The sequence below is a fragment of the Nannobrachium achirus genome (assembly GCF_963921795.1).
Source record: "Nannobrachium achirus genome assembly, chromosome: 15".
In the NCBI taxonomy this organism is placed as follows: domain Eukaryota; kingdom Metazoa; phylum Chordata; class Actinopteri; order Myctophiformes; family Myctophidae; genus Nannobrachium; species Nannobrachium achirus.
In genome coordinates, this window is record NC_137822.1 from 10152395 (window position 1) to 10169795 (window position 17401).

At 40.5% G+C, this 17401-nt stretch overlaps 1 protein-coding gene across 1 annotated transcript; it reads left to right on the forward strand.

Annotated features, from left to right (window-relative positions):
* Window positions 1-3956: 3956 nt before the first annotated feature.
* On the forward strand, window positions 3957-10146 carry LOC308299377 (uncharacterized protein). Its single transcript, XM_080743151.1, has 4 exons — window positions 3957-4134; window positions 4777-4875; window positions 5745-5846; window positions 8698-10146. The coding sequence occupies exons 2-4, from the start codon at window positions 4806-4808 to the stop codon at window positions 9750-9752; spliced, it is 1227 nt and encodes a 408-aa protein (XP_080599277.1). The 5' UTR covers window positions 3957-4134; window positions 4777-4805; the 3' UTR covers window positions 9753-10146.
* Window positions 10147-17401: the final 7255 nt, after the last annotated feature.

Consider the following 17401-nt stretch of genomic DNA (forward strand, 5'->3'; position numbering starts at 1 on the left):
AACAAGAGGTGCAGATGAACTCTCCAGACTGTGTGGAGTCCAGACTGCAGGTGAAGATGAACTCTCCAGACTCAGTCAGGGTCATTTCTATTAAACAGGAGGAACCTGACGACCACCCACACCTCGTATGTACGTATTTTCACTGTACGGTAATCTTGGCAAGACTGCCAAGACATTTCGTGACAATGATAATAGCCGGTTATATGACCACAATGGAGTCCCTAGGACTTTGTGTGTTATCTTTTTGGCCTAAATGTTTTACTGTACCTCCGTGCTATTAACGTTTTTTTTGACTAAATAACCAATATATCAATATAAATCTGCATCAGTAAATATTAAATAAAAATTATGCAATAAAAAATAAAAGCTGCACCACATGCTGTAGGCCAAAGCATCTAGAACAGGGTTGGTCTGTCACACAGCTCAAGCCACCAAGTGCATGACATCATGAATTTTCACACTTTCAATATTATGAGAATATTGGTGGTTGTAATAATAATAATAACTGTTATTTATAAGGCGCCTTTCAAGGCACTCAAGGTCGCCGTACAACAATTAAAAGCAACACTTGGTAACGTACAACAATTAAAAGCAACACTTGGTAACACTTATAAAGCACTTATAAGGCATTATAACACTTGTTATAAATGTTTATAATCATGTATAACAGCTTATAACCATGTTAACTCATTGCATGCCAGGCCCGATAGTCCCGAGATTATTTCAATGTCTTTCCCTGCCAGGCCCGATAGTCCCGAGAATTTCCGCCATTTTGAAAAAAAAAAAAAGATTTTTTTTTTTCAAATTCTTTTTTTTTTCTAAATCTTTTTTTGACCCCAAAAAATGTAGTAGGCATGATAGAAATCGCGAAATTGCATGTTTAGCTCCCATAGCAACCCCATCTATCAAACATGGCAGCCATCTTTGTTTACATTTTAGGAAAACATAATGGCTTCTATCTCATGAATGCCTGAACGGATTTCCATTCGGATTTTTTTGTTTGAAAGCTGTGAGCAATGTGGACACACGTGGTGCATTATCTAGGCATGGGTGTGCATGATCCGTGCACTATGAATTACATGGAAGTCTATGGAGACTGGAGGCATGGTAGAGTACGAAGGTATTGTTAAATGGCGGGGAATGTGTTAACACATTATAAGTGCATGGTTATAATAAATTATTATGCAAAGTGGAACAGCATATTATAACTGACTTAGTTATAAAGGCACATAGAGAAGTGCTATAAGGTGTCATAATGCATTATAACCAATGTGTTTATTAAATATAATAATCATCAATAATATGCTATAGCATGACTTTGAGACCTTTAAGTGACAACATTAATGAATGGTTATTAGCAATTGTATCATACTATAATAATACCTTATAGTACAACATAGTAACCTTTAAGTAAAGTGACAGTATTATGTAATGGTCATTAGCAGTTGTAGTATAATACCCTATAGCATTACTTTTACTTTAAGTTTTTGGTCTAGCTTGTGTGGACAAGTCTAGCTTCTGTTTCATAATGCCTTGCACTTAGTGGCATTGGTCTAATTTGGAGGTGACATACATACAGTACATACTTTAGATACAGACAAATCCAAGTCTTAGTAGGTAATAGCTATGCACATGGACGATGGAAAAAATAGATCTACATTTTACGAACCCAGTGTTCACTATTTTACATGTTCTGCTCCTAGACACCCTGCACATGGTCGTGTGTAAAGAGGAGGTTTCTCCTGAACACGAGAGGAGCCCCAGTCTGCTCCAGGAGGAACCAGAGGCTCCACACATTAAAGAGGAACAGGAGGAAGTACCTCAAAGACCAGAGGAGCCTGGTGGATCAATGTTGACATTACTAGCAGTGAAAAGTGAGGTTGATGAAGACATCTCTTCACACTGCTCTGAAGTTGAAGTTGAACTCGAATCTGACACTGAAGTCACTGAAGACAGTGATGATTGGGGGGAGACAAGTGGAGGTGTCCACACTGGTGAAAAACCTTTCCAGTGTGAACTGTGTAACAAGAGTTTCAGGTTTTCATCTCTCCTGAAGAAACATCTGCATGTCCACACGGGAGAAAAACCTTTCCAGTGTGAACTGTGTAACACGTGTTTCAGTCAGTCAGGTTCCCTGAAAAGGCACAAGCGTGCCCACACTGGAGAAAAACCTTTCCACTGTAAACATTGTGACCAGCGTTTCACAAAGTCAGATGCCCTGAAAAGGCACCAGCGTGTACACACGGGAGAAAAACCTTTCCAGTGTAAACATTGTAACAAGAGTTTCACTCGGTCTTCTGACATGAAAATACACCAGCGTATCCACACTGGTGAAAAACCTTTCCACTGTGAACATTGTGACCAGAGTTTCACAAACTCAATTGCCCTGAAAAGGCACCAGCTTGTACACACGGGAGAAAAACCTTTCCAGTGTAAACATTGTAACAAGAGTTTCATTCAGTCTTCTGACATGAAAATACACCAGCGTATCCACACCGGTGAAAAACCTTTCCACTGTGAACATTGTGACAAGAGTTTTAGACGGTCATATGCCCTGAAAAGGCACCAGCATGTACACACTGGAGAAAAACCTTTCCAGTGTAAAAGTTGTGACAAGAGTTTTAGTCAGTCTTATGACATGTAAAAAACACCAGCGTATCCACTGGACGTAAATTGGCACAAGAGTCTGACATTACTTCAGGGAGATGAAAAACCTTTCCTGTGTCTTGATTGATTGATTGAAGACTTTATTAGAAGTTTGCATAGGAAAAGGTAGTTTCTTGACAGTACAGTACAAAGTCAACTAAAACAGATGCTAGTAAGCTTTTCGGCTTGTTTACACAGGAAACCTTTAATTATGTATGCAATATAACAATGAATGACAAATGGATAGAACACAGTAAAATGCAGAAGAAAAGGAAAATAAAAACAGTAATAAAAAATAGCGCTCGGAGGGGCCGACAATCTCAAGTCCAGGCGTTTCCCGACGGGTCTGTCAGAGCGTCTCCGGGAGGAGACGCGATGGACCAGAGCTAGCACCTACCCACAGAGCCAAAACTACTAACTGGTGTACTGACAATGGTATTACTGGGCTTCAAGCAAACTGGCCTGACCTGAACCCCACAGAGTTGTCAAGAGGTCTTAAGATGAGAGACACCAGACTCAACCACACATGAATGAGCTTAAGGCCTCTATCAAAGCAAACCTGGGCTTCCATAACACCTCAGCAGTACCACAGGCTTGCCACGCCCCATTGATGAAGACATTTGTTCAAAAGTAGCCTATTCCATACCAAGTACTGAGTGCATAACTCAACATAACCTTTCAAAAGTCCTATTATAGTCTTCAATCAATCAGTCAATGGCGCCCTCTTGTGGTTCATCGTTTCCTCCACACTGTGCTTTGAGTTGCATTATGCAAAATGTATAAACAAGTAGATAATAGCGCGAATAATGACATTTCCAAAACAGGGATTGATGGGATTGATTATGAATCGGTTAATCTACCAACGTAATTAACAATTGTTGTAATCGTTTAAATTGTTTACTTAACTGTGTTGCACTCTAGTCTAGATAGGTGTTCTGTTCTCTTCTCTACACAGCATTGGTCCTCAAAGTGCGGTCCGGGGACCCCACTTTGAGACCCATTTGTATACTCTCGGAGTTAAATTAACATTGATTTACAATATAAATTAGGGTCTCAGAGAATACACATTGAAATACACGGTGGGGAGTTTCTTTCTTTCTTTCTTTTATTTCTTTTAACAACCAATGTGTCCTGTTTATGATCAAATCTAAACGAGCATTTATGGGTCTTCTGCTGGAACCCTATGTGACTGGAACTCAGGATAGTAATGTGTGTTTCAACCCGGGTGAGAGAGAGAGACGGGCGAGGACTGTGTCCGTCCTTCTCTGTCATCCGGGTTGAAACACGTCAACAAAACAAACAAAAAGAGCAGAGTGCGAACGAGAGACAGAAAAAGTCTGTTATAAATAAACGTTTGCAGAGAACAAACCTTCGTTATATGTTTTGTCCGAGGTTGCCATTGCACGACAGTCTGCGCAAAGAGAGCTACAGGCGGGAACGTTGTGAAAACGGGAGAAATTCACACACCAAGTTCAAACTTCAAAGAAGGTTTGTTTTGTGGGCTAAGGCTACTGCTAAGCTAAAGCTTAGTCGTGTCGAGACTAGAATCCTTCCCCACTTTAGAGCTGTTAAAGTGTGTTTTCTACCATAATAAATGATTGGGGAAGGTATGTTTTCTGTCGTTTATATAGGCCTACAATAATGAATAAGAATGTAACTTGAGTGTTGACCTGAAACGGTGTAGGCCTATTTCATTTAACCTGAATTATTTACCTGAAATAAGAAATTCCATGTTTTTATTATTGTTATTTAGTAGTAGTAGGAGGAGGAGGAGGAGTATTTCAATTGCACAAATCATGACTTAATAATTAAATTGTTTTTCTAAAAACTAATATTTTTTCTCACTTTAAAGAGGGAATATCTTCTATCAGAGAGAGGGTTACATTAAAGTAATCATGTTTTATTTATATTAAAGACTATGCAAAACAAATTGAAGTGAAAAGGGAACTGAAAGGTTATGAATTATAATAATTGCATATTCAGGAAGTGTTCTGTGAAAAAGTAACTTGCCTCATTAACACGTTATTACCACTAATATGTTACCCCTTCCTTATTGTCTTATGTTGAGTGTCTCTCTTAAAGTCTTTGTAATTAGTCCTGAACTTTGGGATTGTAATTGTTTGTTTCCAGACTGTGTGGAGTCCAGACTACAGGTGCAGATGAACTCTCCAGACCCGACTGGAAGTGTTTCAATGAAACAGGAGGAACCTGAAGAGCAGCCAGACCTCAGTAAGTTTCACCATCTCTTTCTTCACTAGCCCTAGAATGTCTGTGATTTTACGAATAAGTATTCGTAATATGCACAGCCATAGATCGGTCCCCTTGCGCGGCGATTAGCAGCTAATCAAATATCTCCGCTTTTCCAAGAGCTTTCCACACTGACGACTTTCCTTCGGGAAGCACAAATGTATGGGCACACAATCACGCAGGTGGTGTAATTAATCACCCCACATTAATCACAACACACCTGTCAATGTTGTGCCCCGTACATTTGTGCTTCCCAAAGTAAGTTCAGTTCAGCAGTCATTCCGGGCCCCTCGCCAGGTCGGAAAGTCATCCGTGTGGAAAGCTCTTGGAAAAGTGGAGATATTTGACTAAATACAAGTTTTCAGCCATAACTTTCAAAGGGATATGACACTACAGGACACTATCATTCACCAAGGCTGAGGAATTCATTATTGGGTGAGTACACAAGCAACTTGCAGCACTTTAGTGCCGCGCAGATTAGCTGCTAACCGCCACTCAAGGGGACCGATCTATGGCTGTGTATATTATGAATACTTATTTGTAAAATCACAGACACTCTAGGGCTATTTCTTCACGTTCTCCAGCTTCAAGGTGTTTATTGTCTTTGTCACATACAAATAAGATAGAGTTGCTGGCTGCACTATTGGCAGTGAAATGATTGTGGCTCATCAGTGTGGAATAATATAAAATACAAATTAAACAGGGTGTAATGGAAATAGTATTTGAAAATGTGCATGCAAAGTTCATTAGAGAGTTGGGTTAGATATTGTCTTTACCTTCAGCAAACTTTATTGTTATTCTCCACTAGTTCTCCTGTTATTAAAAGTCCTTATTCACTTGCTTAATTTCAGACCAGTCTGTGGAGTCCAGACTGCAGGTGAAGATGAACTCTCCAGACTCAGTCAGGATCATTTCTATTAAACAGGAGGAACCTGAAGACCAGCCACACCTCAGTACGTATTTTCACTGTACGCTAATCTTGGCAAAATAGATGTCATGACAATGATAATATCCGGTTATTATCTATTCTATACATTAGCCAAATCTCTGCATGTCTGTGTTTATTACAAAAAAAATCCCTTAAGGATGATAACTGTTGGAGCCAAATTGGCCTTTTGGTTTATTTTGTTTTGATTCATTTTGAATTAATGCTGTTGGCCTTGTCAGAGGATCACCATGACAACCACCACAGGGGATGGTTACCCACTTATACCTGTTAGTGGGTGAGTGTGGCAGGTGTGCAATGGGGAAAGCCACACAGTTTTCGACCGTGTTCAGTGTAGCCTATGTTGGCTGGTGCGGCCTTCAATGTATATGACATCAAGTGAGTTTGTTATCTAAAGAACGTGTTAATAAATGGATTGACATATCTAAAGATATCTCTACTCTGGACATGTAATGTATACATGCACGCGTCTGACTTAACCCTGTACCCAGTTGCCCCTCAGTAGAGGTTCTACAATAACCACCGATGCTATATCATCTTGTCAACTGTGAAAACTGATTTTTATGGCATCTATAGGGAGTGAGAGGTCTAGAAATGGGTCTGTGAGTCTGATCTGTGTGAGATAACACAGGTATTTGACAGGCTTTTTATATCATCCATTTGGAAAGTATGTTTTTCACACTTTCAGAGATCATAGGCGTTCTTAATGGGGACCCTTGATGCTGAGTGCCAAGCGGGGAGACATTGGCTCCCGGATTGAATTTGCACCTCCCAATCTCAGGGTGGAAACTCCAACCAATTTTAACATACTAGGTTATGGCTGTTTAAAAGCCCAGCCGTCTAAGAGCACCTACCAAGTTTGGGTCATTTAGCATGCTGGGAACTGGAGTTCTGGCTTTTTAAACCCAACCAATAGGAACACAGAGGGGCGGAGCAATAGTGTGCCTTTAGCACCCAGGGGCCCCGGTGAGTATCAGAGCAACGATGTGCCTTGCAAGTCCATCCACCGTCGGTTGATCATCTAAAAATGTTTAATATAGGATTATGTTAATCACTTCAAGTAGTATTTCAAACAGCTATTATTTATTAGCCTACTGGTATGCTAGATACTAGAGGCCAGTGACACTCTGTTGAATCTCAACAAATAAGATGGCCGAATGACGCGTTTTGAGGTGAGAAATTGATTCGGCACTGCCTTGTTGCAGTGTGCAACACGAGTTTAGATCATAGACTTTAAATTTAAAAACATGATGACCGTATGACACTGTCGTCGTGTTTCCACCTGAACCTGGTTTGAAGCAGACTAGCCAATTTGCCCGTGCATGCTAAACATGCTTACTGTAAGTGCTTACTGAAGGTTCACGGGTGCCAGAATATGTGCCGCTCAACCAGAATTACCTGTACCTTCTGTATTGTTTTAATAAAAAGCATTTTAATCCAATTTTCTGTTTTGTATTTCCTGGGGTTTCCCTTGCTCATCAAGCCCCATCTATCGGTTAAATGTGCACGGTTAGTGTTTAGTGCAGCTAAGCACGTTAGCCAGGCAGTAAACACAGCAGAGAATACAATGCGTGCAAAACCGCGGTGTGAAATGCACAGCAGTGCTGTGAGGACGTAGGTGAGGCATGCCCGAGTATTGTTATGCAAAGCAGCCATGTAGAGGGATTGAAGTGTTGACCGCAGCGTCAACACATCTTGACGGTGTGCGTGGCTGCGTGCACACGCATATGTGGGGCGGTGCGTGCAGCTTGAAAAGAAAGGGGACGTTGTCCCTCTGCGCTCCTGTGGCATCTCACCCCTGGCTGTGTGGCAGTTGTAAATATTGAGCAGAGCCACTCAGCCCGTTTCACTGGGAATTGCGTTAAGATATTGTTGAAAAAAGGGAGCTGACACAAACATGTATTAAAGGAGAAGTTCACCCCCAAAATTACGTTTCTATTGATTACTCACGCCATGGAGACTTGAGTTAAATTATACTTTTGCATTTGTCGCATTCCTAAGAAGAAAAAAATATTTATAGTAAATTTACCCCGATTGATTCCGGATGGATTTGGAAATCAGTGGCGGTAAATGTATTGTTAGATAGATAGATAGAAGATATTTTGCTTAAAACTTACGAAAACTTTAGATCCTGGTTTAGAGTTCCCAGAACCACATGTATTTATTTAGTAACTGTTTGGTCAGTCTTAGTAGGTAATAGCTATGTACATAGACCTACATTTTAGGAACCCAGTGTTCACTATTTGTATTTTTCTGCTCCTAGACACCCTGCACATGGTTGTGTGTAAAGAGGAGGTTTCTCCTGAACACGAGAGGAGCCCCAATTTCTAGATTTCAGTGCATGGCACGTCACTTGGAAGCTGAATAACAACCATGACTTGCAGGACACTATTAGAAAACAAATTACTTGATACTTGTAATATGTGTTACTTATTAAGATAAAAAAGAATACTGCATTAACACAAAAATAATAATTTTTTTACCCTTTGAGGCATTCTTGCTTCCTGTTCTGAACGCTCCCACAGTGCAGCAAGAGGGAGCTGACACAAACATTTATTAAAGGAGTAGTTCACCCCCAAAATGACTTTTCTATTGATTACTCATGCCATGGAGACTTGAGTTCAATAATACCCTTTTGCATTTGTTGCATTCAGTGGCGGTAAATGTATTAATATTTTTCTTAAATCTTGCGAAAACTTTAGAGCCTGGTTTAGAGTTCCCAGAACCGTCCATATGTATTTATTTAGTAACTTTTTGGTCAGTCTTAGTAGGTAATAGCTATATGTACATGGAAGATGGAAAAATAGATCTACATTTTAGGAACACAGTGTTCACTATTTGTATTTTTCTTCTCCTAGACACCCTGCACATGGTTGTGTGTAAAGAGGAGGCTTCTCCTGAACACGAGAGGAGCCCCAGTCTTCTCCAGGAGGAACCAGAGGCTCCACACATTAAAGAGGAACAGGAGGAAGAACTTCAAAGACCAGAGGAGCCTGGTGGATCAACGTTGACATTACTAGCAGTGAAAAGTGAAGTTGATGAAGACATCTCTGCACACTGCTCTGAAGTTAAAGTTGAACTCGAATCTGACACTGAAGTCACTGAAGACAGTGATGATTGGGGGGATAAGTGGCGGGAGATCAGTGGAGGTCTTCACGCTGGAGAGAAACCTTTCCAGTGTAAACTCTGTAACAAGAGTTTCAGCTTTTCATCTCAACTGAAGAAACATCAGCATGTCCACACTGAAGAAACACCCAACAAGAGTTTCAGTCAGTCAGGTTACCTGAAGACACACCAGCGTATCCACACCGGAGAAAAACCTTTCCAGTGTAAACATTGTGACAAGAGTTTTAGTCAGTCAAATGACAGGAAGAATCACCAGCGTACCCACACTGGGGAAAAAACGTTCCAGTGTAAAAGTTGTGACAAAAGTTTCAGGTGGTCAAATTACCTGAAGAAACACGAGCGTATCCACACTGGAGAAAACCCTTTCAACTGTGAACTGTGTAACAAGTGTTTCAGTCAGCCAGGTGCCCTGAAAAGGCACCAGCGTGTCCACACGGGTGAAAAACCTTTCCCCTGCAATTACTGTGACAAGAGTTTCATTCAGTCTTCAGACATGAAAATACACCTGCGTATCCACACTGGAGAAAAACCTTTCCACTGTGATCATTGTGACAAGAGTTTCAGGAGGTCGGAAGACTTAAAGAGGCACCAGTGTATCTACACTAAAGAAAAACCTTTCCACTGTAAACATTGTAACAAGAGTTTCAGTGCGTTAAGTAATCTAAAGGCACATGAGCCTATCCACACCGGAGTAAAACCTTTCCACTGTGAACATTGTGACAAGAGTTTCAGACGGTCTTATGACCTGAAGAGACACCTGCATGTCCACACCAGTTGTGTAAAGTAATCAAGCGCACATTGCATCGCGATGCAACACATTGTGAGCTTGTAGACATGCTATTGTCAAAAGATCTTTATACATTTGAGACATTCTGCATAAAGAATACTTTCTTTCCGAGCATGAACAGGAGAGCCAAATAAACAGAGCAGAGAGTGAACGTGATACAGAGAACATCTGATGTAGAGGTCAGCTCCATATATGGGGATCTAGGTGATGATCCTTAATGGATATACAGGGTTGATCTTATCAAAGCTTAATCCTTTTAGTTGACATCAACTTATCAAAGTTGATGTCACACAATGTGATGTCACAATGTCAACAAAATTAAGGTGCTACAGAAGGAAGGAAGGACGGGCGGACGGACGGACAAGATGTGCCGGTTTTGATAGTTAACTGCGAGCTATGGTCCCAATAACGTATCAATCTATTCATAAGATCCCTTATAGTCGTCACACAAAGAATTTCCATTAAAATAATATTCATTAAAATAATCCATGAATTATAATAACTATTCACTTCATTCATTAATAGTAGTTATAATGAGTATTAGTATATAACCAGAGTTTATAAGTTAACAAAGAACCCCAATTGAAACAAGCCCAAAAGCTTTCTTGAGGTGTTAATCCTTTTAGTTGACCTTGGCTTGTACCAGTGAACTGTACTGTCATGAAACTGTATTCCCTTTCCTATGCAAACTTCTAATAGTCTTCAATAAATCGATCAATCGATCAATCAGTTTACTTCACTTATATTAATCTACACATTCATAGAATGGCATTATCCTTACCTCCCCCTGAACTTTCTATTGTAAATACCATTTATTTTGCATTGTTCCATTTGTCTGTCATTCTATGTTTAATGAGTTTTAAAAAGGCCAAAATAGAAACAAGCGCGAAAGCTTTTTTTGTTGACCGTGTACCAGTGAACTGTACTGTCATGAAACTACCTTTTCCTGTGCAAACCTCTAATAAAGTCTTCAAACAATCAATCAATGTCGCCCTCTTGTGGTTAATCCTTTCCTCTACACACTGTGCTATGAGTTGCATTGTGATGCAAAATGTATAAAATTGTGAATATAGCGTAAATGATGGCATTTACAAAATAGGGATTGATTATTAATCGGTTAATTTATCAAGTTAATGATTAACACATTTTGTATAATTTAAATTGTTTACTTAGATTAAATGTTGCACTCTCGATAGACACTCTCTTCTCTACACCAGTGTCCAGTGGTCCTCAACCTTTTCAGGCCTCGACCCCCAAAATAATCATATTTTAACTGGGGACCCCTCCACCCTGACGAGCACTAAGAATTGAGGAATCACATTTTGTATGACACAGTGTCATTTTAGAGATATTAAAAAGTCCTTAAATTGACACTTTAGAAATGTCCAGATACCCTAAACTTAATGGTGGTTTGTTTACTGTTGAGTGAGAAAACAATGTTGCACATTAGGTTATTCATCTGGGGATACCCCAAAATAATTTGGGGACAACGCCTGTGGGTCGCGACCATTTGAGACCCATTTGTTTACGCATTGAGACCCATGTACACTCTCAGAGTTAAATTAACATTGATTTTACCATATAAATTGGGGTCTCAGAGAATACACATTGAAATTCACAGTGCATTATTAATTAGCTAGGAGTTAATTTCTTCTTTCTTTTATTTTATGTATGTATTTTAACAACCAATGTGTCCTGTTTATGATCAAATCTAAACGAGCATTTATGGGTCTTCTGCTGGAACCCTATGGGTGGAACTCAGGATAGTAATGTGTGTTTCAACCCGAGTGAGAGAGAGGGACGGGCGAGGACTGTGTCCGTCCTTCTCTCTCATCCGAGTTGAAACACGTCATCAAAACAAACAAACAAACAGAGCAGAGTGCGAACGAGAGACAGAGAAAGTCTGCAAACCTTCGTTCTACGTTGTGTCCGAGGTTGTCTTTGCACGACAGTCTGTGCAGTGTGCATAGTGCTAGGCTGGCACGTTGTGAAAACGGGAGGAATTTACACACCAGGTTCAAAGACCGCTCTGGAAAAACCTCTTACAGCCAGGCGGCTGCCACGCGAAACAGGTAACGATAAACCGAGCTTAACCGTACCCTCCCCTGACCTTTCTATTGTATAGATTGCAGAACTTTCAAAGAGATATGACACTACAGGACAATATCTTTCTCCCAGGCTGAGAAATTAATTATTGGGTGAGTACACAAGTAACACGCAGCACTTTAGTGCCGCGCAGATTAGCTGCTTAACTGCCGCTCAAGGGGACTGATCTATGGCTGTGTATATTATACGTATTTGTAAAATCACAGACATTCTAGAATTTCTAGGGCTATTTCTTCACATTCTCCAGCTTCAAGGTGTTTATTGTCTTTGCCACGTACACACAAGATACAGTTGCTGGCTGCACTATTGGCAGTGAAATTATTGTGCCTCATCAGTGTGGAATAATATAAAATACAAATTAAACAGGGTGTAATGGAAATAGTATTTGAAAATGTGCATTCAAAGTTCATTAGAGAGTTGGGTTAGATATTGTCTTTACCTTCAGCAAACTTTATTGTTATTCTCCACTAGTTCTCCTGTTATTAAAAGTCCTTATTCACTTGCTTAATTTCAGACCAGTCTGTGGAGTCCAGACTGCAGGTGAAGATGAACTCTCCAGACTCAGTCAGGGTCATTTCTATTAAACAGGAGGAACCTGACGACCACCCACACCTCGGTGCGTATTTTCACTGTACAGTAATCTTGGCAAAATAAATGTCATGGCAATGATAATACCCGGTTATTATCTATTCTATACGAAATCTCTGCATGTCTGTGTTTATTAAAAAAAAATCCCTTAAGTTAAGGATGTCAACCACTAATCCGATATCATCTTGTTGGGATTTTTCTCGATAATGACAGCTGAGCCAGACATTACCCCTTATACATGGTAGTTGATTTTTATGGCATCTATAGGGGGTGAGAGGTCTAGAAATGGGTCTGTGAGTCTGATCTGTGTGAGATAACACAGGTATTTGACAGGCTTTTTAAAACTCTCTTGATTTGAGGTTTAACCACTTGTACCATATCATCCATTTGGTGGTGGGGGGTGTATTTAAAATAATAATAAGAAAATAAATAATCTGATATACAAGTTCACAATGCATCACAAAGGATCTGGTGTTAAGGGAAAAAAGAGGACCAAGTACATTTTTATAGTTTTTTTGGTAGGACCCCGGCCCGGATTGAACTCGCACCTCCCAATCTCAGGGTGGAAACTCCAACCACTAGGTTATGGCTGTTTAAAAGCCCAGCCGTCTAACAGCACCTACCAAGTTTGGGGCATTTAGCATTGCATCGCATTTAGTCTGTCAGTCACATCACGTCACGTCACACTTTTGCCCTACTCATATCTCCGCCACCGTTGCCCCTATCCATGCCAAACCCTCATCTAGTGCCAACATGAGGCTGATTCTTGCAAAACACATTTTTGGACTCTGCTCCTACAGATTGTGCCGTAAAATCACACAAAGCAGTACACAGTATGTCTAGAGTCATGTCATCAACATGGATCTGTCCCATTTAGCGCCACCATCAGGGCGAGTTTCGCAAAACACATTTTTGGAAACTGCTCCTACCTACTCTAAACCCCCTAATCTCCCGATTAGGGGGTCTTACTGGTGCTGCTAATCACTTCAAGTAGTCTTTCAAACAGCTATGATTCATTAGCCTATGCTAGATACTAGAGGCCAGTGCCACTCTGTTGAATCTGAACAAATAGGATGGCCGAATGATGCCTTATTATGTTTTGAGGTGAGAAATACTCAATGCAGTAACATACACTTGATTCGGCACTGCCTTGTTGTAGTGTGCAACACAAGTTTAGATCACAGACTTTAAATCACTTACTGTGTGTTGTGAGGCTGTTGTAAATATTGAGCAGGAAAACTCAGCTGTGACAGAGCCACCCAGCCCGTTTCACTGGGAATTGCGTTACGATATTGTTGAACAAAGGCATTCCAGCTGGTCTTTAAGTGGTTAACAACATACAAATAAGTACATCTTCAACTATTTCCAGATTTCAGTGCATGGCACTCGGAAGCTGAATAACAACCATGACTTGCAGGACACTATTAGATGTAAAACAAATTACTTGCTACTTGTAATACTTGTTACTTTTAAGGTAAAACATTTTTACTGCATTAACTAAATAAATAAAACATTACTGCATTAAAAATAATAATAATTTCGCTTTTCTTTTTTACCTTTTGAGGCATTCTCGCTTTCCTGCTCTGAACACTCCCACAGCGCAGTGAGAGGGAGCTGACCGCAGTCTGTGGAGCTGACACAAACATGTATTAAAGGAGTAGTTCACCCCCAAAATGACTTTTTCTATTGATTACTCAAGCCATGGAGACTTGAGTTCAATAATACTTTAGCATTTTTCGCATTCCTAAGAAGAAAAACACATTTATAGTGAATTTACCCCCACTGATTCCGGATAGGACCCAAATGCATTTGGGTCCATTTGGGAATCAGTGGCGGTACATTTATTGTTAAAGATATTTTCCTTAAATCTTGCGAAAACTTTAGAGCCTGGTTTAGAGTTCCCAGAACCACATGTATTTATTTAGTAACTGTTTGGTCAGTCTTAGTAGGTAATAGCTATGTACATGGAAGATGGAAAAAATAGACCTACATTTTAGGAACCCAGTGTTCACTATTTGTATTTTTCTTCTCCTAGACACCCTGCACATGGTTGTGTGTAAAGAGGAGGTTTCTCCTGAACACGAGAGGAGCTTCAGTCTGCTCCAGGAGGAACCAGAGACTCCACACATTAAAGAGGAACAGGAGGAAGTCCTTCAAAGACCAGAGGAGCCTGGTGGATCAACGTTGACATTACTAGCAGTGAAAAGTGAAGTTGAGCAAGACATCTCTTCACACTGCTCTGAAGTCGAAGTTGAACTCGAATCTGACACTGAAGTCACTGACGACGGTGATGATTGGGGGGAGACAAGTGGAGGTGTCTACACTGGAGAAAAACCTTTCCAGTGTGAACTCTGTAACAAGAGTTTCAGGTATTCATCTCACCTGAAGAAACATCTGCATGTCCACACGGGAGAAAAACCTTTCGACTGCAATTATTGTGACAAGAGTTTCAGTCAGTCAGGTTACCTGAAGTCACACCAGCGTATACACACCGGAGAAAAACCTTTCCAGTGTAAACATTGTGACAAGAGTTTCAGTCAGTCAACTGAACTGAAGAATCACCAGCGTACCCACACTGGAGAAAAACCTTTCCAGTGTAAAAGTTGTGACAAGAGTTTCATTTGTTCAAATGACCTGAAGAAACACCAGCGTATCCACACTGGAGAAAAACCTTTCAACTGTGAACTGTGTAACAAGTGTTTCAGTCAGCCAGGTGTCCTGAAAAGGCACCTGCGTGTCCACACGGGTGAAAAACCTTTCCCCTGCAATTACTGTGACAAGAGTTTCAGTCAGTCAGGTCACCTGAAAACACACCAGCGTACCCACACTGGAGAAAAACCTTTCCACTGTAATCATTGTGACAAGAGTTTCGTTCAGTCTTCAGACATGAAAATACACTTGCGTATCCACACTGGAGAAAAACCTTTCCACTGTGAACATTGCGACAAGTGTTTCAGGAGGTCGGTAGACTTAAAGAGGCACCAGTGTATCCACCCTCGAGAAAAACCTTTCCACTGTAAACATGGTGACAAGAGTTTCACAAATCCAGGTGCCCTGAAAAGGCACCTGTCCGTCCACACTGGAGAAAAACCTTTCCACTGTAAACTTTGTGACAAGAGTTTCAGCACGTTAAGTAATCTAAAGGTGCACAAGCGTATCCACACTGGAGAAAAACATTTCCACTGTGAACATTGTGACAAGAGTTTCACTCGGTCTTCAGACATGAAAATACACTTGCGTATCCACACAGGAGAAAAACCTTTCCACTGTGAACATTGTGAGAAGAGTTTCACTCGGTCTTCTGACATGAAAAAACACCAGCGTATCCACACTGGAGAAAAACCATACCACTGTGAATATTGTGACAAGAGTTACAGTGTGTTAACTACTCTAAAGGCACATCAGTGTATACACACTGGAATAAAACCTTTCCACTGTGAACATTGTGACAAGAGTTTCAGACGGTCGGATCACCTGAAGAGACACGAGTGTCTCCACACTGGAGAAAACAGTTCTACTGTAAACACTGTGAGAAGACTTTCACAAAGTCAGGTAACTTAAAGAGCACCCTGGCCACAATATGACTTGGTTCCAAGATTTCTAGCAGAAGTGCTGCGTTTAACGGAAGTTACGTCATGCGGTGCGGGTCTGTTTACATTCCCCAGCAAAAAAACAAAAATAGATTGTAGCTCTTAACTCGCTCTCAATAGGTGTAACATCGCCTTAATCAATGTTTTTGTTTGCATATTGTTTTTTGCGAGCGCAACCGACGGAGCAGGAGACGTAGACCAGATTTTTTTCCAGCGGGGAATACGTTTTCAGGACTTCTGGGACTTCTGGGAAAATTCAGCCCCACCTCCTAGAACTGTCTCTGCTTCATATTGTCACCAAGCTTTTCTCTTCGCAGATGAGTAAGCCTGGCTACACGAGGCTACTTAAAGAGGCACCAGCGTATCCACACTGAAGAAAAAACTTTCCAGTATAAACAAAGAGTTTTAATCAGTCAACTCGCATGACAACACAACAGCATATCCACACAAGGGAAAACTCTTCACAATGTTAACAGTGTGACAAGAGTCTCAGTCAGTTAATTCCTCTGAAAAGAGTGCATTCAAGCTGTGTGGTGTCAGGGAGTTGGATAGACATATATATTATAGACCTTTAAACTGCTCCTGTCAACAGGGGCCTCCATTAGGACTCGTCTTTTGGAGATAGATTTGCCTGCTCCTTTGTTTTCTTCCTTTACAACCATACAACTATTATTATACAACAGGTAGTCGGCCTCTCAATGGAAAACAGGCTCTCCAACCGTGCATATAAGGAGCACAGATGCACTGTCTCTCATCAAATAAAGAAATCAGCTGCGTTGGTCACGAAAGACAGCAAGTGCTCCTCTCTCCCCACACTATGCTAGGCGGCTAGGCTAGCGGTTTTCATGTGACGTTCAGGGACATAGTAGCTAAATGTGGCATTAAAAATGTACAAATTCCTATCGAATATCTTAATTACAATGAAATGAAGTTGAGGTGTTTTTTTTTAAGGGCAACACTCCAGCCCTACCTACGGAACTCGCCTGTCGGCTCGTTCCTGCCGCAAGGCTGTCGTGCAGGATAATCATGTTATATGCACACCCTCTCGTGTAATATTGCTTAAGTCTTAGGTGTTACTGGTAAATGTTTTAATTACCTTTTTAGTTTTTTACCCAGGTTTTTTTCAAATTATTCTGGTGTTATTCATTGATATTATAATAGAAGAACGTGGTGTCACACCATTGAAAGTAACAGCTGAAAATCTCCCAAGATTGCGCCACCTGTTCACTCCATTGAAACCTTTAAACCATATTAAGTGTACAAGGTAGAACTATTTTACTAGAATGTTAGTTTTTATAATATGATTTAATGTAATGCTGCTGTGTTCTATTACTGTACATGCCCAATTAATGGGACACTTATGTA

Bases quoted from the DNA above. Each gene is read 5' to 3' on its own strand.
- LOC308299377 (XM_080743151.1), top strand. From the start codon at position 4,806: ATGAACTCTCCAGACCCGACTGGAAGTGTTTCAATGAAACAGGAGGAA. The intron at 4,876-5,744 runs GTAAGTTTCACC...GCTTAATTTCAG, and splicing joins TGAAGAGCAGCCAGACCTCA to ACCAGTCTGTGGAGTCCAGA. The intron at 5,847-8,697 runs GTACGTATTTTC...TTCTTCTCCTAG, and splicing joins TGAAGACCAGCCACACCTCA to ACACCCTGCACATGGTTGTG.